This window comes from Hyposmocoma kahamanoa, unplaced genomic scaffold, assembly GCF_003589595.1.
Source record: "Hyposmocoma kahamanoa isolate Upper Pololo Valley unplaced genomic scaffold, ASM358959v1 66, whole genome shotgun sequence".
NCBI classification, from domain to species: Eukaryota; Metazoa; Arthropoda; class Insecta; order Lepidoptera; family Cosmopterigidae; genus Hyposmocoma; species Hyposmocoma kahamanoa.
The window spans coordinates 9,667,580-9,695,101 of NW_020653854.1; the positions used below are offsets into that span (position 1 = coordinate 9,667,580).

Here is a 27,522-nt window from a genome sequence, read left to right on the forward strand (position 1 = left end):
CTAGTGACCACTCATCTCACTTCGGAGCGGTGTCGGTTTTTCCTTACAAATCAAAAACGCTCGGCCATTACATTTTACACATTATTTGCGTTCTTTATTTTAGCACTGCAATGACTTAGGTACATTTTCTCTGAATAAATTATTATTTTTATACGAAAGGTGGCAAATCATGTAAGTGCTAAACAACATGCTAAGCTTTAACAGCATGGATCATATTTACGATATAGAATTGAAACCGAAGTCGTACCGTCGTCCGTATTTTAGCAGTAAAAAGATGCGCTTTCACGAAATTTTTGGATTCAGATTTTCATAAACTATCAAGTAAGATTTACTATGTTACAGCGTATAAAAAAATCCAATTTTTCCTGCTGACAACGAGAACATTGTAGTGTTAACACTGACGACACTGCCAGCATTTCAAATTCTTAGCCTACTATGTATGTTAGTTTGAGGTTTTTGATATAGCAACGAACGTGCTGTTTGCCGGTACGTTACCTAAACAAGCATCTATAAAGGTACACTAACATATACAAAGGTACTAAATAAGCACCTTTATATATATACCTTTATATGCTTATTTAGGTACAGTATCTATTAGGTACTATACTTTATTAAGAAAGATACCAAATTTCCTATCGGTAGTGTGTTCAAAATGGTTGAATAACAAACTTGATAAAAATAATAATATGGACTGCGTTATATGTTTTCTAATTTAATTTTTCCGGCAATTTCTCCCCTAGAAGTACTTTTGCTAACTGTAAATTGTACCCATAACCTTATAATAATGTCATCTTATACTGGTTGTTGAATAGACGTGGCCCCAAACTAGGTAAGCTTAAACTTGGTATTTAAAAAAACAACGTACGATTTTTTCTTATAAAAGATTTTAGCAAATGTGATTTCTTGGCGTTGACAAATGTTCGTCGGCATCACACTATATTAGTTTTATCGTCTCATATTATTACTTACATAACACGCCTAAAAATTGGTCAAAATACATACTGTAACTTTTCCTTAGGTGAACTTTAAATAAGTAAAAGGAATACATTTGCGAATGAAGTAATTCTAATGTAAAAATTCTATACAAGCACGTCATCGTCGTTGACTTACTATTACATGAATGAATTTATAATAAACACATTCGTATTGACATCGCAAATGTATTTATTTGTGCAAGTACAAAAAACCTGATTTGAATAAGTATTGATAGCAAAAACATAAATTAGACGAGTTTCTGAGCCCATTTAATTTTGAATCTATATAATTTACCGGGTAACTGACCAATCATACTAAGAAATTCAATAATAATTTGATCATTCATTATCGAAGGTCAGTTCCCATTTTTAGATTCAAAATTACAAGGCCTTATAAACTCGTAAACATACGAAACATTTAAGCAAACAATAAAATGTTATACAAAATATTCTGAAATATTTTGAAAAAGACATGATGACATGATGAAAAATAATGACACATCCACAAAATTATTTGAATGAAAATTAAACTCCGAAATGACGAACGGAATACCACCGCAAGATCTGGTAAACTCTACCCAATAAGAACGAATTGCATTATAACAAAACTTCACCGAGCTTACTTCTAAGTGAGTAAAGGGTTTTTATTTAATTATTTTATTTTTGTCGAAAAGCATGAAAATCAGGCGGCACCCATGACTAATCCCAAAAATTTATGTTTTTTTTTACTCGTGATACTTAAAGTCGGAGTGCGGTATTTGCACAACTGACGGAATATTATATTGTTTAGATTCCGGAAGTCAATTTGCGTATTTTATTGAATTATTCGAAAATATTATAAGTAGCTTATGTAAAAGGGTAGGAGGATATGTAGCTTAATCTAATGTAGTACAAAATGATGATAATCTTTTTGTTAGGGTCAACGAACGTTTTAACGAACGTTTTAACATATACTTTGTTCTCATACCACAAAAATGACGAACTGCTTGTATTTTATCTCAGTTTTGTGAACAGATTTAAAAAATACTCCTGGCGGCAAAGAGACAACTTATAATTGTTTTATTCTTTTAGTAGCAGTTAGAGCTCCCTGTGAAAGAATTCCTCCACGGCGGTACTGCTACCTTACCTACTTCAGCCGCCGAGTAGTGAGCATTACAGTTTTAAAGTGTAAAGGTTCTGGTGAAATTACAGGCACACGGAACTTGTCAATTTTATATAGTGTCGCTTACCATAAGGCGCGCCGCGACTTGTTCGCCCGGTTACTTGATATCATACCAAAAAATTATTGTAGCATGTTTAAATGCGTTTTTCTTCTTTCCATTACTAAGTCATGTCGGTGTAACATCCTGTGGGTCACATCATAATATTTTGGGATGTGCATTTATCCGCAATTACAAATAATAATTATTATGGTGATAGCCTCAAGACAAATGGCGAAAGAAACATTAGCTGTTTCACAATTTACCCTGTAATTGGTGTGGTTGATTGGCACGTAAAATACAAAAAAACTGAAATGATCGTGAACCAAACAAACCACAAGAAAATAGGTAATGTGACTCTTTCATAACTTGGATTTTTCACTTTGAAAAAGTATATAGGTAAAGCATATGTAGTACAATACTGCATTAGAACAAATTGTAATAATGTTGATAATCCATTAGTCCTGTAAAATAAGAACAATAAATGCACGAGATGATATCTTAAAACGTAAGGCATGGTTTTAAATGACACTTTACGAAAACAAAAACTTAAAAGAGTTAAATAACTATTCTTATTTAATAAAATTTGAGGGTAAGGTCTTACTTCATTTCAAATTCCATTAAGTAACCTAGATAGCCGTCTTGTCCTCAACTATGCAAATTTTTTTAAGTAGTTTATGCAAAACGGGATAAATAATATCGGATAATCTGATGTAGAACAAAATGTTGATAATCTGTGTCAGGGTGAACGAACTATCTAACGATCGATTCTCGTGAACAAAGAACAAAATTTATTTGATCGCTTATCCTTTTTCTTAAATATCAAATGTTCCATATTCTTCATGTTCACTTACCGATCATTTCGGTTTTCTTTTTTGAGATTTAAATTATATTTATGTAACACTATGTATGTTTCTCTATTGTAAAATATTTGCACAGCAACATTCACCATCATAAATCAATTTTTTTATTTTATCTTTCTTTACTGTTAAAATATTTTAATTTTTTACCTTTATGCTTCAAGATATCTTAAAGAAAAAATACTTGTATTTATAATGTTCGTAAATACAAGTGTGTAACAAACACCACAACTCAACACTAATTTACCATATAAGCTATAAAAGTAAATTGCATTGTTTCGAATCATAGGGACTATGAGTGGCACTCCGGTACTTCCACCTGCTGGGATATTGGGATAAAAGCCCATAGAATCATCGTTACTTACCATCGATCGCCGGCTGCCCTTTCCAACTGGTGGGACCGTGAGCTGACATCGAGGAGTAGCGCGATTACGTCTCTTATATCGACCATACAACTACGTCAATAAAAGTCGTTGTGCATTTGGAGACTCGGACGACTTTCTTCACCCTCACGCGCTTCGTAAACCTATTACAAGTGTAAATTTTTTATTTATATTTTCTCGACCGATTTAGGAGAAACTTTAAATTTGACGAGCTCGATGGCTTGCACTGTCGGCAGTTGGTTCTGGTCTGAGTGTTCTAAGATGTACCCCGGAATAAATTCCGTTGCTCTTTTTTTATGACACCAAGTGACAGAAGGAACATGGCGTACGCCTGGAGGTAAGCCACACTCTTGCCTACAGTTGCAGTGCCACTCATAGCTTTATTTATTTATTTGGGATAACAACAGCAATAATGATAGGTTACAAAAAAATAATTACATATTACAAAGCCAATAACAGTTATCCTCGATTTATACATTAAAATAAAAACAGAACACGGAGCTTATAGACATAAGCGTGATAAATAATTATACAGATTATATACATACATAATTTTAAACATAACATTTAAACCTTGGGGTTTTTATCTTTGGAGACCTGAGGAGCATTGCCACTGCGCCCGTCATCCTGAGACATAAGTCGACAAGTTTCATATAGTCCATAATTTCACCAGCATTTATTTACTGCTTGGCGGCGAAAATATGTAAAGTAACAAAGGTAGCAATTACAGCTTCTTGTAAAAGAGTTTGTCCTGGGAAGTACTTCCCACTACTAAAAAAAGTCCCATTCCCAATTCCCTGTACTGCTATTCATAGTACAAGGAGTTGGTTGAGAGTAATTGTTTTGGTTGTTTGGTAAATATATTTTTATTATCATTATGTTTTTTTATAATATCAAGTGGCGGGACGAATAAGTCGTGTGCCTGATGATAAGCTACGCGCCTGTCCGTAACAGTTGCAGTGCCATCCAGAGCTTGAAATCGCAAATATTTGAGGGGCACTGCCACTGCGTCCGTTAACCTTGAAAGATAAAGTTGACAAGTCCCATGTGCCTGTAATTTCACCAGTACCCTTACCCTTTAAAAACCGGAACACTGTAACACTTGGCGGCAGAAATAGGTAAGGTGGCAGTATTGCCATGGAGGAACTCTTCCACAAGGAGCTGCTACTAAAATGCTACTAAATGTTTAAATATGTTTGGCGTATCAGGAATATTATATTACCTAGATTCTTATGTTGTAAAATGTTAAAAGTGGGAAAAAATGGTTTAGGTTCATGTAGGTACATTCTTTTGTACTATTAATTGTAAAGCATAAATTAAAATAAATAAATATTGAATTCTTATAATAATAAATCATTGTGGAATGCTGCTGCTGACTGTAACTTTGTTCAAAACGAGTGTCAATTCTGCTCCACCTTTCTGAAGTCTTACTTAATTAAGAATACTAAAGACGATATTTATCACGATCTCATTCGAGAATCGTAGAAATAGGCTCTACCGCTCAGCAATAAATGTAAGGTCCTGTAAACCGTTTTTAATAGTATTAGAAGCGTATTCTTTCTGCTTCTCCGCCGTACATTTTAAACCAGATTAAAAATGAACATACTTTTCGTATTGACACTTGGACAAATAACTTCCAACCCGAAGTTGTATTTCTGGCTGTGTAATAAATAAATACTTTAGACAACATCACATACGTTGCTTTGATCCCAAAGTTAGCAATCATAAACAACGACGGTACCACAAACACTCAGATCCGAGACAATGTAGAAAAGTTAGTTTTTTCTATATTAATCCTACCGGTGAGGACCTCGGAGATTTCAACACCATGAAAACCGGTGTGTGACCCACTCGACCACAGAGGTCGTCAATATATAAAAAATGCCATAATTAATTTATCAATTTCAATAACGGTCATTCTTACAAAGTAAATGGAATCATTATGCAATGTTTATTTACATACATAAATAATTGTTGTTTAATAAATACTATCAAGAAATCATGGAAAATGTTAGAGTTTATGAAGCGTACTTGTAAAAAATTTAGAAATCTACACGCAATGTTAACATTGTACAACTCGCTAATTCGGAGCACTCTTGAATATGCGACACCAGTTTGGAATCCGCATATATATAAAATAAAATAAGTGCGCATTTGACCTCCATCTCACCTGATAGAAAATGACGATGAGGTTGAGGGTGTAGCATGCACACCTAAATAATGCCTATTCACTCTCGCCTTGAAAAGGTCCAAGTTATAGCATTCGGGTACCAAGTCTGCAGGCAGAAAATTCCACTCCCTAGCCACTCGCCATTCGTCACTCGTGATACCACAGCTGTGAACCGTTCTTGGAAGATCAGGCGTACCAGGACACCTAGTATTCATTGTAAGAAAATTGTACGAAATAGGTTACGGCACTATTAAACTAGGAAATAGCACATCAAGACCTTTCAAGTTCAAGAAAGGCGTAAGACAGGGTTGTGTAATACCTCCCAATCTTTATAATATCTAAGGTGAATATATTATGCGAAAGCCCTTGAAGGATGGGAAGGAGGGGTGAAAATTGGAGGCATACAAATTTCAAATCTTCGATGTGCTGACGATACAACTTTGTTTGCCTCAACAGAACTTGAGGTGGTGGAGCTTCTTAGGCGACTAGAAACTGTCAGTAAAAAGCTAGGGCTAGTAATTAATAAAAGGAAAACTAAATTGATGATCTTTGACCGTTTCGCTTCCATCCAATATACAGATGCACTAAAGGAATACGAGACCGTAGAAGAGTTCTTGTATCTTGGGTCAGTCATCAGTAACAGAGGAAACAGTGAACCAAATACGACGACGCATCGTTATGGCAAAAACTGCCATGACACAACTTGCAAAGATATGGAAGGACAGAAACATTCGCAATAGAACAAAGATACATATAGTTCGCACTCTAGTCTTTTCCATATTTTTTTACGGCCTAGAAGCCTGGACGCTTAAAGCTAGCAAAAAAAGCAGGCAAAGAATTGACGCTTTTGAGATGTGGTGTTGGCGTCGCCTATTAAGGATTCCCTGGACTGCGCATTGTACGAACGTATCCGTGCTTAAGGAATTGCAGTTGCAAAACCACAAACGCTTATCTTCTGTCTGTTTGCTCCGCATTGTGCAGTTCTTTGGTCACATTGCACGCAGAAGCGCTGATAGTCTCGAGAGCGTGATTGTTACGGGCAGGATTGAGGGCAAACGACCTAGAGGTCGAAGTTCGAAACGATGGTGTGACCAGGTGGCTGAAAGTCTGACAGTACCAGTGAGTGTCGCATTCCACCTAGCCAAAGACAGAGTGCAGTGGCGAGGATTGATTGACGGTATACTTGCTCAAAGTCACGATCCTCAGCAGTAAGAGACCGACGGAGGAGGAGGAGCCACTCGCTATACAAATGTGGAAGCGAAACGCTTCGTGCGAATCCTGGGAATATCCACAACATAAAGGTGGAACCCCAGCCCACGTCTAGCACCCCGATGATGGAAAGGGGAAGGCGGAATCAAATTATGCAATTCCATCGCACACTCTCCGTGATATATCCTGTAAAACACCGATAAACTGCCAATTCTACGGAGGTGCTCAAGGCTCTGCAGCTTCGTCTCTACTAATTCCGAGTCACCTATACCCTCTTAGCACGCTTGTCTATTGAATCATGAAGAAATAATCAGAAGAAGAATGGTATTTAGCAGAGCCATCCCATAAGTGGCAGCAGTACTCCAGACACGACCGGACTTGTGCTTGGTATAACTGAAGCAACTGTCCCAGTGTGAAGTAATCCCTTACATTGGAAAGGATACTAAGCTTCCTGGCTACATTTATGGCCATGGATTCAATGTGTCTGCCGAAGTTCAGATTGGGCGACAGGTCCATTCGAAGTAGGTGAAGACGGTCGGCTATCGGTATCGATATATCACGAAAAGTCAGAGTTAGGTCAAAAGGACTCCATTTAGTAGAGAAAAGACACGCCTGCGTTTTGGTAGCGTTAAATTGACAAGATTGGCATCGGCCCAATCGAAGACTGTGACTTATGTGTTGACACAAAGAAAAAAACAATGCAAACGACTAACCATGGACTCTCGACAAGACTGGATTTCTTCTTCACTGGCCCTTGCATTTTCAAGTACCTGTCCACAACTGTGCTATCATCAGCATACCCAAAGGTACCTGCAATCAACATATCATTTATAGGTAGCAGAAACATGGTTGCGGACAGAACCCTGAGGAACTCCGGCACGTCGAACGTCTATCGCCTTCTAAGACCACTCGAATCGATTATATAATATTAAGTGAAGGGACGAACAAGTCGTGTGCCTAGTGGTAAGCGACACGCCTGTTAATAACAGTTGCAGTGCCAATCAGAGCTTCAAATCACAAAGATCTGAGAGGCTGACATCTCTACGAGTCGTTATACAAGTTCAAACGGAAGATCACAACTGCTTTATGGGTAGAGGGTTATTATTATTATTATTATACTTAAGGGTTTTATCCTGATTTCTTAGCTAATAGTTTTTGTTTTCTTTTTTCTTTACAGTATTTTTGAATTAACCAAGAAAAGCGTGAATTTAAATGTTTAAATTCACTCTACATGCAATTTGCAAATATTTTGTTTTAAATCGTTATGTTATTCTTTTCAATATTAAAAGGAAATTAGAAGTAAAATAAAACCAATTAATGAACAGTACTGCAGTCCTATGTTCACTTTCGATTTTTCAGCAGAGGAACTATTGAATCCCAAGCAATTTGGTTTGTTTGAAAAAACAAATATACGTAATGTAGATCTGAAAAAATAATTTCATTTCCAATGTGTATCAATCGCGATAACCTTCCTTAGACAAATTCTCGATAAGGTAATATTTATTTAAAAACGTAATCATAGTTTATGGTTTCTTTTTTAAATAATTACTAATTGCACAAAAGAATATTGCAATATTTTACAATATTTCTAGAGCGTGACTAAATAAATTTCAAAGGAAATTTGCATTAGTTCCAACTGAAGTATTTCTTTAATGTCTTTAATTGTAGAAAAATATTCTTTCTACAATTAATTTTAAATAATTATTAAAAAGATTTGCTTCATTATTATTTAATGAGATATTTTAAGTCAGTTTAAATATTCTTTTAATACTTATGATGTAAAAATAAAAATTATACTTCTTCTTTGCACCGTATTATATTTGTATCGTACATTATAATGTATTATATTGTATATTATTGCGGTGTAGAACTTATAGCCGCGTTTATCGCGTTACTATTAGCCGCCAAGCTGAACTGTGGGACATGTTTGCCATCGTAGTGAAAATATTTGTCAATTGGCATAAGGTAGTCGCCGATTGTTGGCTAAGGGCGCGTTCCCATTATGTCGTGACGACAGATAGTCGTACAGTTTAACTTATTAATTATCGTTCAGTTTTTTTGGCTGTCAAGACAATGGGATGAGCTAGAACGACAGTCGTCCGAAAAATGTGACGACAGATAATCGCAGCAATTATTGTCAACACGTTTTATTTATCGTTGTCTCATATCTGCAAAGGACAAGGCGGCTGCCGTAAAACGATAAATTATTGTCACGATCCAGTAAAAACAGCAAGGTATGACTATCGTTCAAAAAGTCCACGACACAGTCACGATACATAGTCGTGATATGGGAACAGGCTAGACACAACACTCGTCCAACGATAAATAAAACGTTACAAATCAAATCAAAATTCATTTATTTCAGACAAATGCAGTAATAATCTTCTAATACATTTATTTATATTTATACATTTATGTATGGAGTCCCATCAGGATCTACCAATATTAAAAACAAAAAAAAACAGTCCTCAAATTAAAGGCTGAGACTACATTCATTCTCATTTAATGAAGCATGATCGGGCAATCAATCCTTCCAGGCACAACGCGAAGAACGACATTTGAGCTGCCACGGATACGGCTTAGCAACGAGGCAGCTCTCTTTCTAAGAAAAGCATGAAAGCCATCCGTGTGAGCTTCTGCGAACATGCCCGATGCGCTGCAGTACCGCAGCAACCCCAGTAACACTCTAAATGAGTTGTTGTACTGTATGCGCATTAATTGTCTTCTGCGAACAGTTGACCCACAGATTACACGTATAATGATAAGACATAATGGGAACGCGCCGAAAGGTGCGCCAGGCGTAAAAGTACGTCATTGCTGACGGGGAAGCTCCTTTCGTTACAGAAAATAATACTATTTAAAAATTTATATTACATTTTAATTCTTTTAATTTTTCCTTTCATTTCTATGCAGATTGCTTCCTTGTGACGTCAGAAGAAGAGCAAATATTCTTCAAGTCCCCATCCAATGAGCCGACTGTATGCGGAATCTACATGATAGCAGAGCCTGACAAGAGGATTCAAGTAACTTTTGACTATCTCAACGTGCGCTGCGAAAACGAAGGATTAGTTTCGGTTAGTCCGTTTAGTAATCTGTTTGTTTTTATACCAATCCGACTAGCTGAAAGAGCAGAAATCGGTCCTAAAGTGATCCTTTACATCATAGTTTCCCAAAGTGGTCCCTACTGCCCCCCACTGGGCGCTGAAGAGTCCTAGTCCTGAATTATCTATATAAACCACACTACATAGGTATATATTTTATTCCTTGTGTTTTTTTTGTGTTAAGTTAATATAAAAAATACGTGTTTCCATTTATTTTTTGTGGCGGAGGGCGTTGAAATTTTTTTATCTTGCCAAAGCGGGCGGTGAGCTAAAAAGTTTGTTAACCAATGCTTTATTTAAATCGTATTCTTCCAAATTGGCCCAATGATGTTATGAAAATCACAAAAATATTACCTGAAACAAATTATATGAAATTTTAGAACTCTTATATTTAAGCAGAAAAAATTTATGAACTAATTGCGTTCGCAGTATATAACCCTCTTTCCTGAAAAATTGTCATTTTGCAGATGTGGTCTTATTACATCAAGAGTGCAATATAGCTTTTTATCTGGTTAACATCTTTATTGATTATAAGTAGAAGATTTTTCTTTTGATGTTTTCAAAATCTTAGGTTTTTTTTCATAGAATAAAACTCTAAGAAAAGTTTCCGAAGTAAGTAAAAACACATATCTTTCAAAGCAATTTATAACCGTCGTTCATCGTTATAAAACTTGGTACAGACGTGCTCGTAATTCAGTTGTCAAGTTGTTAAAATAATTTAAGTATCCCTCCCTGAGAACACTTACCGATATTGCATTTTAGCGCTATCAACGTGTAATCGAATTGCATGCTATCTCGTAGGTGTGGCAACTTAGAAGACTTTTGAATTCAGAAGCAAAAACGTGACACTCTCTTGCGACGCGCGTTATTTGCACTTTATTGAAAGCCTGCAGATGCATACAAAACGTTATGGCTACGTTGCTATATCCAATATGCATGAACCAATCTGTTGGTCTTACCACAATTTGTTTGACATCAAAAGTTATTTACATACAAAACGTGAGTGAAATTTCATGTCCATTTGGTTTTTTATATAAAATATTGTTAAGAATAAAAAACACAGTCCTCAAATTGAAGACGAATGTAGTCTCATACAATGAAGCATAATCGGACAATCACGTCGTAAAAAGTGTATAAATTATTTATTAAGTAGTTTCATCAAGGTTTAGTTGATCTACTAAACCCTGACGATTCTACAACACAATATATAGAGACACTACAAGAAAATGGACTCGAGAAACACTACAGAAGAAATCATTGCTGGATTTCATCACTTGACTCGTCTAGGTCCGATCATAAACAGTTATTTTTCGAAATAAAGAAATATAAACCACCAATAAAACAGAATAAAGTATGAATCCATAGAATACGGAAAGCTTCAATTATTCACAGTAGAAATCATAAAAACCACAAACAATAACAATTATGCTGGATTCGCTGAGAAGTTTTGTACTGTTATTGAAAAACGCAAGGTACAACACATTTAAATACTCAATCTGTCAAAACAGGACTGGATAAACAAAAAGATTTTGGACAGAAAAAATGAACTTTAAATAAAGCAAACCCGGAAGATAAAAATATTGAAAACAATTTCTTAGCGGAGAGAAAATTAGTAACCGATGAAATAAAAAAAATAATAAAAAAAGAATGAGTACTATCAATATAAATTTACAATCTGCAAAAATAAGCCAAATAAAATGTGGGCTTTTATCGATAGTCTCACTTATAATAAAATTAAGGACCTGGCAGTACCAGCTAAACTTGAAATAAATAAAATTGTAATAACCAATGGGAAAGATATCTGTAAATGTTTTAACGACTTCTTTTCAACAATAGGTTTAAAACTTGCACAAGCAATTCCTCAGCCTTCGGTTTAAACACCTTTACACCTTCAACAGTTAGTGACGTGGTTAAAATTATTTCCAATTTGAATATTAATATTAGTTCAGGCATTGATAACATAAACACAAAATCAATAAAATCTATTAAAGACTTAATTGCTGAAGAACTGTCTTGTTGTATAAATTGCTGTATGAAAGAAGGTACATTCCCCAGAAATCTGAAAATCGCTAAAGTAACACCTATCTACAAGTCAGGAACAAGATCGGATCGTAATAACTACCACCTCATATCTGTACTCCCTATTTTGTCTAAAATATTTGAAAGAGTTATCTATACTTTGCAAACAATATATATAGACCAAAATAAAATCCCCTATCCGCAATTAGACCTACAGGTCTAATAAAAAATAACATCGCCGAAAATAAAATCTGTTTGGGCATATTTATCGATTTAAAAAAGGCATTTGATACTATTAGTCACAAAATCTTTCTAACTAAAATTCCAACATTTGGTTGTAGCATTCTTGAATAATATCTGTAGTTCGATATCAAGTAGTTAGAATTGGGGAATCCCAAAGTTCTACAACACCTGTTACATACGGAGTCCTTCAAGGATCGATCCTTGGCCCTCTGTTATTTTTGATTTATATCAATAACATTAGCAAACTTGAACTAAAGAAAGAACGTTCACTATACGCCGATGACACTTGTTTGTTTTACTTTGGTCATGACATTGAATCGATTGCCACGAATGGTCAGAACGACCTCAATATTCTGAATAATTGGTTCCAGAATTATCTTTTAACTATAAATATTACATAAACGCACTATATCATATTTACAGCTAAAAATAAAAATATATCAAATTTTCAACCGCCTAAAACTAAGAATGTAGAAATTGAGACATCAGATAGTGAAAAATATTTAGGTCTTATTTTGGATAGTGATTTGACGTGGAAGTCGCACATTAAAAATATAAAATCGAAGTTGGCTTCATTGGCGACTACCTTACCTCAAGTGCGCAACTGTACAAAAACACAAAATTTATGAATATTGATAAATCATATAAATATTTTACATGCGCACTAATTCGAAAAATATTATTAAAAGACATTCACACTGATATCAAATTCAAAGCTAAAAATGAACGTACGCAACTTAGGCGACTACGAAATGCTATTAACATAATATTACGGCCACCGCGAACCAACTATAGCTAAAATAATATTACCTTTCTAAGTGCACAATTTGCAATAAGTTGCCTAACAATATTAAAGAAACTAAAACACACACAGTTCATCTACTAAATGAACCTTAAAAACTATACGTAAAGTAATTTAAAACAAAAATTAATAAATAATAATAATAACACTGTATTTCCTGGACTTAGGCATGTATGTTTTGTCGGGTCAAGGGAGTTTTTCTTTGTGTTCGATTTTAGTATTAATAATATGGGTAGGCCGCCCACCAGGTGGACCGACAATCTGGTAAACGTCGCGGGAAGCCGATGAATGCGGGCAGCGCAGGACCGATCGTCGTGGAGATCGTTGGGGGAGGCCTATGCCCAGCAGTGGGCGTCATACTGTTGAATGACAATTATAACAAACTAGTGAAGTTATTTCATAAAGATATATTTTATAAATTTTTTTTTTTAAGAATTTTTTTTATAAATTTGCGTACGCGGATGATACTGCCGTCGTTTTTGCTGGGGATTCATGGGACTCGATTAGGATTAGTGTTGAGTTGGGTCTTTCACAAATAAATAGATGGTTGCGTTGTAATATACTGTCATTGAACGCTGTCAAGTCCAACTTCCTGTGTTTTACTAATTACAATAACACACAACCATGTGAGGATTTCAAGATTCAAATCCATAACTGTGACAAGAACCTTTCAGATCATTTCGTATCTTGTACATGCCCGCGTTTACAAAGGGTTGATCAAACTAAATACCTAGGTATCATCTTAGACCAGCGTCTCTCTTGGTATCCGCACCTCGAGCATGTCACAATAAGAATTAGGAAACTAACCTGGATCTTCAAATCGCTTAGGTACGTCATGCCGCATAGAAGCACTGGACGAGCTTCCACCACAGTATCCACTAGAGACCTTCTTAAAGAGATTTATATTTCTCTTGTACAGTCTATTATTACGTATTGTATTCCTGTCTGGGGAGGTGCAGCTAAGTCAAAATTTATTGTAATAGAACGAGCGCAACGTGGATTGATTAAAATGATGTATTTTAAAAAACGAATTTACTCTACTGAAAATTTGTATCAGCTAACAAAACTTACATCTGTTAGGAAACTTTACGTACTCTACACTGTAGTAAAACAACATCGAAATTTATTTTATGAATCTAGGGATGCTGGTAGAAGAAAAAACTATAAAATAGCACTGGTACCTAAAATAAAAACTACTGCAGCTAGTAGACAGTACAAGTTCAGGGCCGCTCAGCTATATAATACGTTAAATAAAGAACTTGATTTATACATGAAAACAGTTCGCGACTGCAAGGTAGCCATTACAAAATGGCTTGAAACTAAGTCATATGAGGAGATTGAGGAATTATTACAAAGCTGAAATAAATAAACACATAATTTAATGATTAAGATATGTATGTATATATATATATATTTATATATATATATTATATAATATTTAAAATATGCAACAATCGATATTTAATAAATATAATTCATTATATACATAAATATTTATGATCATAAACAATACTTACTTAGTTATTTTTTGGGTATGAACATACAGTACGTATTTATTTATTTTTTATTTGGTGTAATATGTTACAAGTACTATATATATATATATACACTTTATAATATTTAGGGTATGGTGGGTTTTGCAATTGGGTGACATGCAGGCACACTTTTACACTGACTCACACTTTTACACACATTTTCATTTCATACACTTTTACACATACTTGCACTGAGACATACGTAGGTTAATTAGTTTTTAATCTGTAGTGATATAAATTTTAATAGTTAAGTACCAGTTTAGTTATTTATAACATTCACTTATTTTATTTTTACTTCTTATTTGTACTTTTAGTAATACTTAAAACTATATTAGGATTATTATTATTATTATATAAGAGCAAACTGTTACTAAATTAAATTAGAAGAGCGGTGTTTCCTAACACAGGCCCTTTCAAGCCTAAAAGGAAACACCAGCCCCTGTAATATGCCTCTTGAAAGTAACCAATAAAACATTTTTATTTTTTATTTTTTTTTTATGAATATCACGATGGTTAACAGTGTAAAATTCAATAAAAATACATGATAATAATAAATTTCAAATAATAAACAAAACCTGCAACGTAGTAGATAGTGTAGACTACGCTTGTGCGAACGCGCGATGCTCTTGCCCAGTATGTTATGTTAGTTGAGTCAAAACTACCCACCTCTAAAAAAGTCATATTTGTGTTACATATATTTTATGCATTTAGCGCTTGTCGTACAACGTTCTATGTTTATAGCTGATGTAATATTACTATATTTAAGTTTCTCATTTAAGTCAATGTATAATTCTTTAGAGAAAAAAAATTCTTAAACCACAAGTAAATTTTATCTACTTTATTAAAAATGTGAGATGTATTTGGTTAATTATATCTGAGTAAATAGTAACTTATTGTTACACATTGATTACTACTCATAGAGCTTATGCATACAGTGTATTTTTTACTCGCAGACGATGCGCGTTTCACGCGTTGTAGTGGCTTAAAATGATTTGAGATTGTTGCGTTTGTTCCAAACGCGCGTGCAAAGCTATACATATGTACTTGAGAAGCGCGTTCAGAGCTCGCTTGCATCGTGTTTAGTTTGAATAGATTCAAGGCTGAGGAAAGGAGCAAGGATGGGGCGTGTGGTCACGTTTCACTGCGTCGCTCCGCCACCCGCAGTCGTCTGTATCGTTTCCGACGCCACTGAATTTGTCAACGTCAGACGAATGAAGGTTTCGTTTGAATTGCGTTAATGTCATCTGCGCGTAAAAAATACGCCGTGTGCACAGACAGGCTCTTATATCCCAATTAATGAAGCTCCACGAAATCAAATGAATAAGTTTTAAATAAAAAGTTTTTTTTTCAGTGGGTGGATGGCTGGGAGCTTAGTGGCCAAGTGTGGCCTGCTGACAGTTGGAATGATGACCGTGTGCTGGAAACTTGCGATCAGAGGCCTGCGCGGACCTTGATCTCTCAGCAAAACGCTGCCCTCATACAATACCGAGTGCCTGCAAGGGGACAGGGCTTCGCTATCACTATAAAGCATGTGAAGAATAATAAACGTAAGTATTGTTTATTTAGTGCCTAACCGTGTAATTTCTATTTATTAATATTTGAATTTGGTAGTCAATTATTTGAATGAATGAATGAATAAATGAATGAAATATTCTTTATTGCACATAAAATTACATTATTTGCATTGACCTATGATTATTTATGACAAAATATATTATATATTTTGATTATAGTGTTCCATTTCATGACAACTATGGCAGAATAATAGTAAAGGCGTAATTGGCATCGTTCTCATCGTTCTCATAGACACTTTTGACACGCTTTTTATAAACAAGTTTTTTGTTGTCTATTTATTATCGTATTTATCGTATTTCTTTTTGTGTTATGAAGGAGTTATGTAATATTCTATTATTGCTTGATATTTATGTGTTTTGCATGTCAAATAAAGCCGAATTTATTTCAATTTCTTTTTATTTTCTAACAAGCCTATTTGGCTTTAATTGATGATCAAATGTGATAACTGAATGAAAGTTCGATGTATACAATGTGTTGATTTGCATTCTCGCCATATTTACAGAGGTCATTCTATATCCGAAACTGAACCCAAATCACTAAAAAAATTAATCGAAAAAAATTTCTTAAAATCTTATTTTTTATTTAATTGCGGTAACCATGCTTGATCCAAAGGTCATTGACTTACACTACACACTACGGCAACCATTTGAACAATGAGCTATAATGCCTATGCGCAGAAAATATGCATTTTAGATCTATTTGGTGGTAGGGTATGGGTAGGGACGGGATAATTAATCGAGCGCGTGATTGGTAGATCATCAGTACCTTGCGTATTGCGTCTACGTTCCGCTGACGTCGCGCATACGTTCTAGTTACTCACGAAATGCAACGTGGTTTGGTGAGTAAACAAGAGTTAGTGCATAAAAAAAACGTTACCATGTTCACCAGACCCTGCATTACCTTATGGCATGGTGTGAAACGTTTAGTTTACACAGATTACGAGTGTCGAAAAATTGCGCGCAAAAATCGTGGTTTCTTTCTGCTTTTTCTGTTATGAAGAATGTGCTAAGTTGAAACGAAACCCTGCATATCTGTGGCTGGCTCCGGTACGGAGCCTGCCACCAGCTGTGGAATATAATTTATAAAAATAGGTAAATAAGCAATCGAGAAAGATTACGTATCGCTCGGTGACGCTAGTGGCGGGGTCACCGTCCCCCGCGGTGAATATACTTGGGGACAATTTTACAAAACTTTACTAGATACAATCAGCCAGAATATTAAACAGAATATTTTTTTAAATATTTTTAGATGATTTAGGTAGCATTATTTCTATTATTAATTAATATGGCGAGAATGCCAATCAACACACTGTATAAGCTTTTAAAATGAGTTAGAAATGGTAATACTTATTTTATACGTTACACTTTAGTGACGCCATTTTACTTTAATTACTTTAACTGTTATTATCTCTGGTGTTAGTTGGTAGTTAAAAATCTATCTTAAACATGTATATTTGTATATATAACTTATATATTACGCAATGTATATGGAAAACTGTGACTAAATACGCTAGACTGCCACACCAATTATCCGGTCTGAAACTAGAGAATTCCATGTAATATGAGTACCAGAGCAACGGAATTCACTCTGGGGCAATATCCAGAACACCCAGAGCAGAATCAATTATACTTATTAATTATCAGTCAATAATGAAAAATCAAATCAATATATTAGGTGTGCTCCATCGTGGACCTCATCGTCATTTTTCATCATTTATATAAATCGATACCTCCAATGAACACTACGCCAACTTAATTTTTGGACCTGTTCTGTTTTTATTTGGTTTTTTGTTTCTTTTTTGTTCCCAAAGTTCGTTCGTTTTCTTTTTCGAATTTTGTTTTTTCTTTTTTTTTTCACAAGATTCGGGGAACATGATATTAGTAAATAAATATGGTTCTTTACAAAAATAACAGAAAATGACCATAAAATAAAATTGCCGTTGGGCCACTAACGTTGTACCATAACTACTTTTATTTATAGATCAAGTAATTTCACTCATAAATACTAATTACATTTATATAAATTTATCATGGCTGTAAAGATAAAAACAGAAATAAGCGTTAAAATTTTTAATACTACGCACTTCACATAGTAAATATTCGTCAAATGAAAATTAAAGGCCATAAATAGGATACGTTTGACCTCATTAACGTTTACGAGTATTCCACAGCGTGTAATGTGGTGCTGTTCGGCTCTGAGGGCGTATACACACTGCGGAACCACGGTGAGGCTGGAAACTGTTCGGTGATCTCCGTGTCCCCGTCGACCATTCGTGTACTTAACATCGATGTTGGACAAACTGTGAAACAATCGAGAAAAGGCCTTATGGATTTTGAAACTGGAACTATTCACCATGTAAGTATTAGTGATAGGTATAGGAAATTAAACATTTATTCGGATCTAAATCGCGTACCTACTTATATTTGTTTTTTCAAACAAACCAACGTTTCATTGGTGTGACCACGTGGCGTCACACCCGTGATCATGGTATGTGGGGTTCAACTCTCTTTCTCCGTCCGACATCCGTCCGAAATAATTACTGTAAAATAAGTAATACTCGACCATGTTAAAAAACAATGTCAAGTATGAAGCTTCATTCGCATCAAGCGTATTTTAATTTAGTGGAGTATTAATTATTTGACAGTAATTGTTACGACCGGAGAACGAGAGTACAGGGTCTGTACAGGACCCGAAACGTTGGTTTGTTTGACTGCCGGGCACGGGTCTTTAAACAATCAGCTAGTCTGGCCTCTAGTCCAAGATATAACTAACATTTAATAAAGATTATTGGACAACATCTCATACGTTGCTCTGATCCCAAAGTAAGTAACTAAAGTACTTATGTTACAGAAATTACAAACAACGACGATACCATAAACACCCAGACCCGACACAATATAGAAAAAATAATTTCTACGTTGACGCGGCCGGGGATCGAACCCGGGACCTCAAACACGGCGACGCCATAAAAACCGGCGTTCAAACCACTCGACTAGAAGGTCGTTAATATTAAAACATATATATAATAGTCATCAACAATCTATTATACGTTTCATTGATAAATGCATCTTCTCTAAGGCTCATCTCACACTGGCGCAGAGTCGAAGTGTCGCGACGCGTCATTTTTTTCGCCTATAGCATATTCATCTCTATTTTCCCTTTATTAAGGTATGTACATTTGTACCTTACGTGTCATGCAAATATGGAAACGCGCGCCTTCGCCGCCTTCGCCTTTGCCTTTTTGTAGTTGAAAACGACGCGATGCGACGCGACAGTGTGAGTTAAGACTAACAGTTGGCGCGTTGCACGTTGTATTTTCCCGACAAACGCTTGCGCCTGCGACAGCAGCCCGTGTTTGCGGTTGGCGTAACGTTCACAATATGCCCCTGCTCATAGGGCGTCACCGTTGGCCATTTCCTAGATTGCTCATCACCGAGATAATTCATAAAAAAAAGACATTTCCTTATAACAATGAAAAGAAAACGAAGTTTTTCAAGGAAGTCTATGTTTATGTTAATCGTGTATTAACCTAAAATTCATATGGATTATTGGAATTTTCTTCATATATTTTTAATTATCTTTTTTCTTATTTTGAATACCCTGTGTCGGTACGTTTTGGGAAACTGTAAATGCATAGCGTTATGTAAAATAAATAAGGATATAAGGAAAGTGTTTAGGCCACAGAATGTAACGCTGGCCCGATGCTAGTTGGGGACTTCACACGTTTTACAAGACCTATGAACCTACTTTGACCGTTGACGTAGCTATGTATTCAGTATCAATAGAGCTTCTGGCCAAGCAGTAATGTGAGCATTACTGCGTTCCGGTTTTAAGGGTAAGGGTTCTAGTGAAATTACAGGCACATGTTGTCAACTTATGTCTCAGGGTGACGGGCGCAGTGGTAGTGCCCCGCAGATCTTCGCGATTTAAAGCTCTGAGTGCGCTGCAACTGTTATGGACAGGCGTGTCGCTCACCACCAGGCGCACGACTTGTTCGTCTCTTCACCTGGGGTTATAAAAAAATAATTATCACGATGTTTCCTTTCCCTGTTGGCGAAAAGTATTATTGCTTCTTCTTTTTATCGTATCGATAAGAAGAATCACTATATTTGTTGCCCAGAATCCAGACACGCCAACCGTGTCACTAGCAGCCGCTATTAAATCCTCGAGCGTGCAGGTGTTAGGGCATATAGGGAACGATGTGTGTGTATGTATGTATTGCTACTTAACATTCACCTCATTTTGCCGCCACAGGGGTTAGAACCGTCGACCTTTTAATTGCAATTATCTCCACCCAGCTCCGACCATAGCTCTAAGATTTCGTTTCGTTTAATACAAATACGTGGAGCGCATTATAAGTTTCCGGAATAAATAAGAAAAAAATACTATAAATGGTCAGAAATAAATTTATTGTTTCTCAAAACATTATCCTTTAGCATTGATGCTTTGCTTTAGTGTTGAAGCTTTTTCATACGAATGAACCAATTTTGAAAACATTTATGCCACTCTTCTGTGACAATCTCTGAAACATATTTTTCAAACTCTTTGAAGGCCTCTTCAGGTGATAAAAATCATTTACCGCGTAACTGGTTCTTAATTTTTGGAGATATATAAAAGAGCTTTAAATCGCAAAGAACTTATGGGCATTGCCACTGCGCCTGTCACTCTGAGACATAAGTTGACAAGTCTCATGTGCCTGTAATTTCACCAGCATCCTTACCCTTCTAAACCGGAACGCAGCAATACTCATATTACTGCTTGGCGGCAGAAATAGGATATAGGAATAAGATGGCAAGGTGGTGGTCTCAGCACAGCGAACGAATAAAAAAAATGTTTTTGTTTTACTTATATTTTGAATATTGAAAAGAATTTTCGAAATAATAAAGAAAAACAATGGAATATGTAAAACAGCACGAAATCATTTTAATTATTTTTTTCTTAATGTGTGTTGTTAGCCAACACACTAGCTTAGTTTAGCTAGAAACACGATAATAATGGGACATTCGCGCCTCACGCTTCTTTCTAATAACACAATACTGCCAACATTTCCGAGCAACATTGAAATAATTACCTTACTTCGTTTAGTTTATGGAGAATAAACTTCCTATATGAATCTCCGTGTGACCTTGATATATTTGCTTTATTTTATAAATAAGGTTTATTTTGAATGATGGAAGTATTTTAACAAAATTCTGGCTTATCATTTTTTTCCCTATTTTAATTCGTAAATTAGCATTGGATGTTTGTAAACATGTTCGTGATGTATTGTTAAGAGGCACAGTAAAACAAAAATATACGAATTATGATGATTTGAAAAAAAATGGCCAGGGACTGATCAAATAGACAACAAACGTATATAAAATGAAACAACTCACAAAAAAATAGTTTATTTTTTAGTTTTAGCTAAGCAAAAAAACACGCAAAATGTGCATTAATTTTTCAGTCATAATAAATCACTTTAGTAATATTACTGTCAATGTAACAAAAGTACTTAATTAAAACGACAACTTATTAATTATAAAATACTTTCTAGTCAGTCTGACCGGGATCATATTGTCATAAAATCTTGATGCTTAAAGCTTGCAAAATGCATTATTAGCCTGTATCTGGTTTTCAGTCACTTACCACGAACGTGAACAAGGCACTGATATACAGGAGACTGATATTTTAACTGTGAATTTGTTAGATCTTTTCAATCCACCACTTTATCTACTATCAATAGGCTTAGGCACAATAGGGGTAAATGACTATTGCGTCTATACAAAAAATACCGACTATCCGAGGTTGGTTATTGATGAAAACACTCGCGACACAATTTATTACCTTTCAACGAAAACTAAATGCGTGCTATGTTATCATCTGCGGCTTGATGCAAACTTCAAGTGCTACGTACGTGCTACGAAATAGCAAAATTACAAGAAAATAATAAGTACTATTTGTGATAATTTTGGAGTCACATTTTTCCAGGGGACTAAATAATAAAATATCAAATTGCAGCTATAACACAACGAACCAAACCATTATAATGAGTGCCAACGACCACCTATTTAGTTCGGACTGACACCGCTAGATGGCGTTGGGATCGAGTTAAAACGCTCTATCAAAGTGTTCACTGCAAATAATGACATCGGACATGGAATTTTGAATATGGGTACTGTGCTAGGGTGCTCAGCCGCTTTCTTACCTCGCTTCCGAATTAGCTTCCACTTCTGGGACTCCTTTGGGACGTGATAACTTGTTTCTATGTAATTTGCTTCCACTTGTGGGACAATTTCCGTAGCATCCGTTGTAGCTGCGCGCATAGTCGTAACCCCTCTGCGTTACCTGCTTCCACTTGTGGGACAGTTTCGTAGCCACCAACTCTCTACGTTACCTGCGTCCACTTGTGGAACAGTTTCGTAGCTTCGTAGCCGTAGACCATCTCACTGTACCTTTTAAGGTGCTGCTACAGCAATAAACCTCCAGTATCTACATACAAGTCTTCTGGATTTTATTTGCCGTACGCCCGACACAGCGACAAAAGTATTTAAATGAGTTTGGGTGTAAAATAAGCAATAGGCTGAATGTACTTCCCTTGTATATAATGGTTCATTTCTTGACTTTGAAATAGTAAGACAACTATTAATTGAAGCTTAGTAATTCAGCTTTTATACGAGTTTTTCTATTCCATTTCGGAGTTGCGACATACCAGGGGACTGAGGTTTTGAAACTTCAAAGGTCATGTTTTCGTAAACAAATAATTCCTTATGTGTCGCCAGTTTCAATGGGTAGATGGTTAATGATGTAAATAAAGGTGTAGATATAAAAATAAGCGATCTAAGGAAGAAATTTCACATGATATGTCTCGGGCCATAGAAAATTCCGTCATGATTAGAACGTACCAAAAGCGTTTTCGTTAGTTACCTCTAATCCTGTCCCTTAAGTCCCATGAATATTGTACATATACAACAAGATAATCCAAATATAATAGCTCACGTTAAGTATGTGTACACAGTAACCGTAAAGTGCGTAGTCTTTTATCCTGAAAGGCTTCCTTAAGTTGAAACGATCTTATCCAATTTAAGCTTTCGTTGAAAGACATAAATTAATTTTTATTCACTTATCGGTTTAATATAAAATGCAAGGAATCTGAGTGCTATTATTTAACTATATATCCGGTTCGTTTATCTGTGAAAAAGATATCTAAATTGACATCAGAGTTCCTAAATATACCTGATTTTGTTTTCTAATAATATAAACATCAAATTATAAATAACATGAGTGGAATGGTAAACTATTAATATTTACATTTTTTTCTGTTACTAATCTTAGTTCAAAAAGCGAATTTGAAAAACCACTTCGTAACATTATGTGTGGTCTTTTTTTGCTTTGTTTTTATTTCACATGAAATAAAAACATACAAACATTTGAGCAATAAAGCGTGATGTACTTGGGATTTCGCTGATGGACCGAATTTGTAATAGGGCTCACATATCAAAGAGCTAAAATAATCGATGTAGCTCGCTGTATATACCCCTATATGCGCTGTTGATATAGTAAACTGAAAACTCAGTGGGACGGTCGTGCCTGCAGAAGGGCTGATGGCCAATGGATCAGTCTGAATTGGCGACCATGTCAAAGTAAACGTAGTGCAGAATGCACTGTGGCACGATGAACTGACGACTGTGGCCAGCACTGGTTAGATGAAGGCGGCACAAGACCGATCTTTTGCCCGAGCGAAAGAGTTGGTGTGCTCTGGGGGAGGCTTACATATATTCAGCAGCATACGCTGCTGTTTATACGAATTCTCCTATAAACTGATAAATAATGATTAAGAATATATGATAGATGGTATTTGCTTACTAGAAATGTGGCTGAAATTAATAAAATCTTTGTCCTGCTATTGTGACAATTTGCACACAGAGCCCACACCTTAATAACGCACACACTCAACATAGCCCCGCACCAGGGAAACCCTGTGTCACGGGTGCCATGGACACACACATAGACAACCACAAATTATACCCAAACTCACGAGATAAATAAATGTAGGCCATATAAATATTTCTCCCGGCCCGGGAATCGAACCTGGGACCTCTGCGTGGCAGTCCCAAATGGCAGCCGTTCGGCCACGGAGGCATTATTGTCTCTGATAAGTCTAAAGAAATTTACATTGTTACATTGCCTTCGCAGTACATTTATGAAAACGTATGCTAAGAAGAATAATAGTATTTGTTGTTTTTTTCATGAAAATAGATATACCTAGTAGTCGTCTTTACGTCGTATGACTTTCACAATGTTTTTTATAGATCATGGTATGCCATGATCTATAAAAAACGTTGTGAAAAAGATATCTATAAGCGATATATATAAGCGGTCTGACTAGTATTGACAATAATCGCACTGCTAGACGTGACGCGGTCGCGAACGTTGCACTCAACCCCTGAAGAAGACCTACGATTATGGTTGAAACTAGTCGGACCGCTTCCGACTAAAATACTACGCGAGTAAGTCCCTTTACTTTTATATTATAATGTGTGATAACCGTGTTAGTTTTCATAATAAAAAAAGAATAATGATTATGCGAATAAATGTAAAATATAACACATATACCTTAACTAGGAGAATCCTGTATTTCAGGTAAAAAATAATAATTATACAGGTGAATATATGATGATCAAATTATAAACAAAAAAATATTGAAATATAAACAAAACAATAATAATAATTAAACTATGAAATTCAAATCATATACCTATTACTCTTAAATTAGACAACATTTATTTTGGGATAATTAATAAATTCTCTGTATCGTCGTAGGACATATTTTGAAGGAATTCTTGGAGAATTTTCTTAACCTTTATGTAACAAAAATGATATATGGCCAGTTAATTGTGTTATTAAACAGTTAAGTGGCTTTTAATATATTATAGAAAATTGGACCAAGAAACACAAAAAATCTGGAAATAAACACATGTTTTGATGATACAATTTTGGGGCAGACAATATCTTTCCGTCTTTTGTTAGTGTTTTCATTACTATATGGGAGTGCAATGTGCTGTTTGAGAACTGTGGACTTAATAAATAATTGCCTTACAGTTAGTACCTTACACGACTTATACAGACGTTAGTGGGGTAAAGGAAAGGGCGGAAGGTAGAAACCTTTAGAACCGCTCGCTGGGCTCTCTCAATGGTTAGTTATGAAGTTTTAGCAATACCACCCCAACATGTAATAATTGATTGACATATGGCATAATAAACTTGCCTGATTATTTTAAAATCAGTAAAAGCGCATAGTTTTTTAAACACATACATTAGCTTACGGATTCGACCGTTTAGTGCTTCGATATGGTGCTTAAAAGTGAGGTTATCATCTATTATAACACCTAAATACTTTACCTTGTTAGTAATAGCAATGTCTGGACACTTGCACAGGTTGTTAGTAGTCTCCTTACAATGGTGAGCATAAAGTTGTGTGTTAGTTATAACAGACTTTGGTTTTCGCATATACAACGCATGAAATTAGTTTTATCTGTGTTTAGTGTTAATAAATGCTGCTGGAGCCAGTTATTTACGATATTGAATCCTCCATGGAAATGGAACTCCTTTCCATGTCACGTATTCCCTTCGTCATACGATATGGGGTCCTTCAAACGAAGAAATTTCTAATGAAGAGGCATCTTCTAGGCATGCAGTGTGGAAGTGGCTAGGGCAGTGATTGTATCATAACACTACACTAGATATCTTCACGTTTGAATTTCATTTTCCATTTTACATCAGGTGGAATGGAGTCATCTGCCTGTCAAGTATAAAAAAAGATACGATAATAATAAATGAATTTGTACTGTCAAGAGCATGTCAAGTTTGATACTTAAGATTTAACTAACTTAAGATAAACTCAACTCTATGCCGCTTATGAATACTTATGCTCAGAATGATCCGTCGTTCTGTGCCAAACTTAATGTGTGTGCTTTTGAGTTTATAATATGTGTATTATTATTTCGCAAAGTACTACTTAGTACCATTCGTTCTTATAGCGAACAATGCAAATATGTGTAATGTTGAAACATTAGGAAAAAGGATAATTATTCTAAACCTATCAATTATTCTTTATATAGTGCAAGAAGAGGGGACTATCTGACTACGTGGACATCGGCGGCGCTAGCGGCTTGGACCACACCAAAATGTTTGTCTATGAGAACATGTGCGGGCTTGACTCTACTGAAGGTAATCTTAATAATTACCATAATCATTGATCTATATATCGTTACTCTTGGTATAATAAAGTCACATGCGATCACATATCAAAAGTGCATCACATAAAAAACTAGTACGAAATATATGAAACAAATTGATGTGAAATTATATTATCCACTAATTTAATTCCTACAATTTTTAAGCCGTGGCGCGATGTGACTTTATTACACCAAGGATAGTATATACTTTCCACTATACGTATCTCTTTTACGCTAATGAGATTTTTTAAATTTTAATTGGTTCTTAACAAGCATTTTAGCAGCTCAGATTACAATTTAGTAATCTGAGTTTAGCGTACAATTTAGTAATCTGAGATTAAAGTATCCTTGTTTGATTTCACAGCGATTTGTAAATTATCCAAAACAAAAACAAAAATAACACAAAAAATGTAGTTTAGAAACCTTAACAGACTATTTGAAAAAGGTTCTAACTTCACGCTAGTGGCTAGGGGTCTACTCGCTTTCCGACATTCGTCCGAGACAATTAATGCCAAACAAGTGTCAAGTAACTCGATCAAATCACAGTAGTACAAACGACAGTAGTTTTTAGTAGCCGCAGAGCTCCTTGTGAAAGAGTTCGTCCAGGAAAGTGCTGCCACCTTACCTATTTCTGCCGCCAAGCCGTAATGTGAGCATTGCAGCGTCCCGATTTAGAAGGGTAAGGGTGTTGATGAAATTACAGGCACATGGGACTAGTCAACTCATGTCTCAGGGTGACGGGCGGGGTGGCAGCTCCCCTAAAATCTTTATGATTTAAAGCTCTGAGTGGCACTGCAACGGTAATAACCTGGCGTGTCGCTTACCACCAGACCCACAACTTGTTCGTCCCGTCACAAGGTATCATGAAAAAAAGTTACTATTAGAACAAGACCCCATAAGTCATCGTTAGCCAAGGATCCCATCTGTGACAAGGGTATCTGAAAAAATATTAACAAAGGAGTTAGTTTTTGGGTCGCATATACATATTGACCTAAAAGCAAACAATACCTAGCCGGGAATAAACATAGCACAAATCATAAACTCCATAGTAATTAATGTTTAAATAAGCTATGAAAAGGAACTATATTTTCCAGATCTAAAATCGCGTGTATTTGCTTTTTAAACAAAATCAACGTTTTGACTGAGATGATAAAGTCATCAACCAGTTATGTCTAATATAACTCAAACCACCCTATTCTGAACTACAGCTACAAAAGCATTATACATATATATATATA

The 27,522-nt window shown here is 35.5% G+C and overlaps 1 protein-coding gene across 1 annotated transcript in view; it reads left to right on the forward strand.

The window, feature by feature from the left end:
* LOC113231960 (corticotropin-releasing factor-binding protein) overlaps positions 1-27,522 on the forward strand; it is a 64,238-nt gene that overhangs the window by 27,128 nt on the left and 9,588 nt on the right. Inside the window, exons 3-6 of the mRNA XM_026466531.1 lie at positions 9,709-9,869; positions 15,847-16,042; positions 18,241-18,425; positions 26,168-26,276. Of these exons, the coding sequence (XP_026322316.1) occupies positions 9,709-9,869; positions 15,847-16,042; positions 18,241-18,425; positions 26,168-26,276 (651 nt within the window). The remainder of the gene's footprint in view (positions 1-9,708; positions 9,870-15,846; positions 16,043-18,240; positions 18,426-26,167; positions 26,277-27,522) is intronic.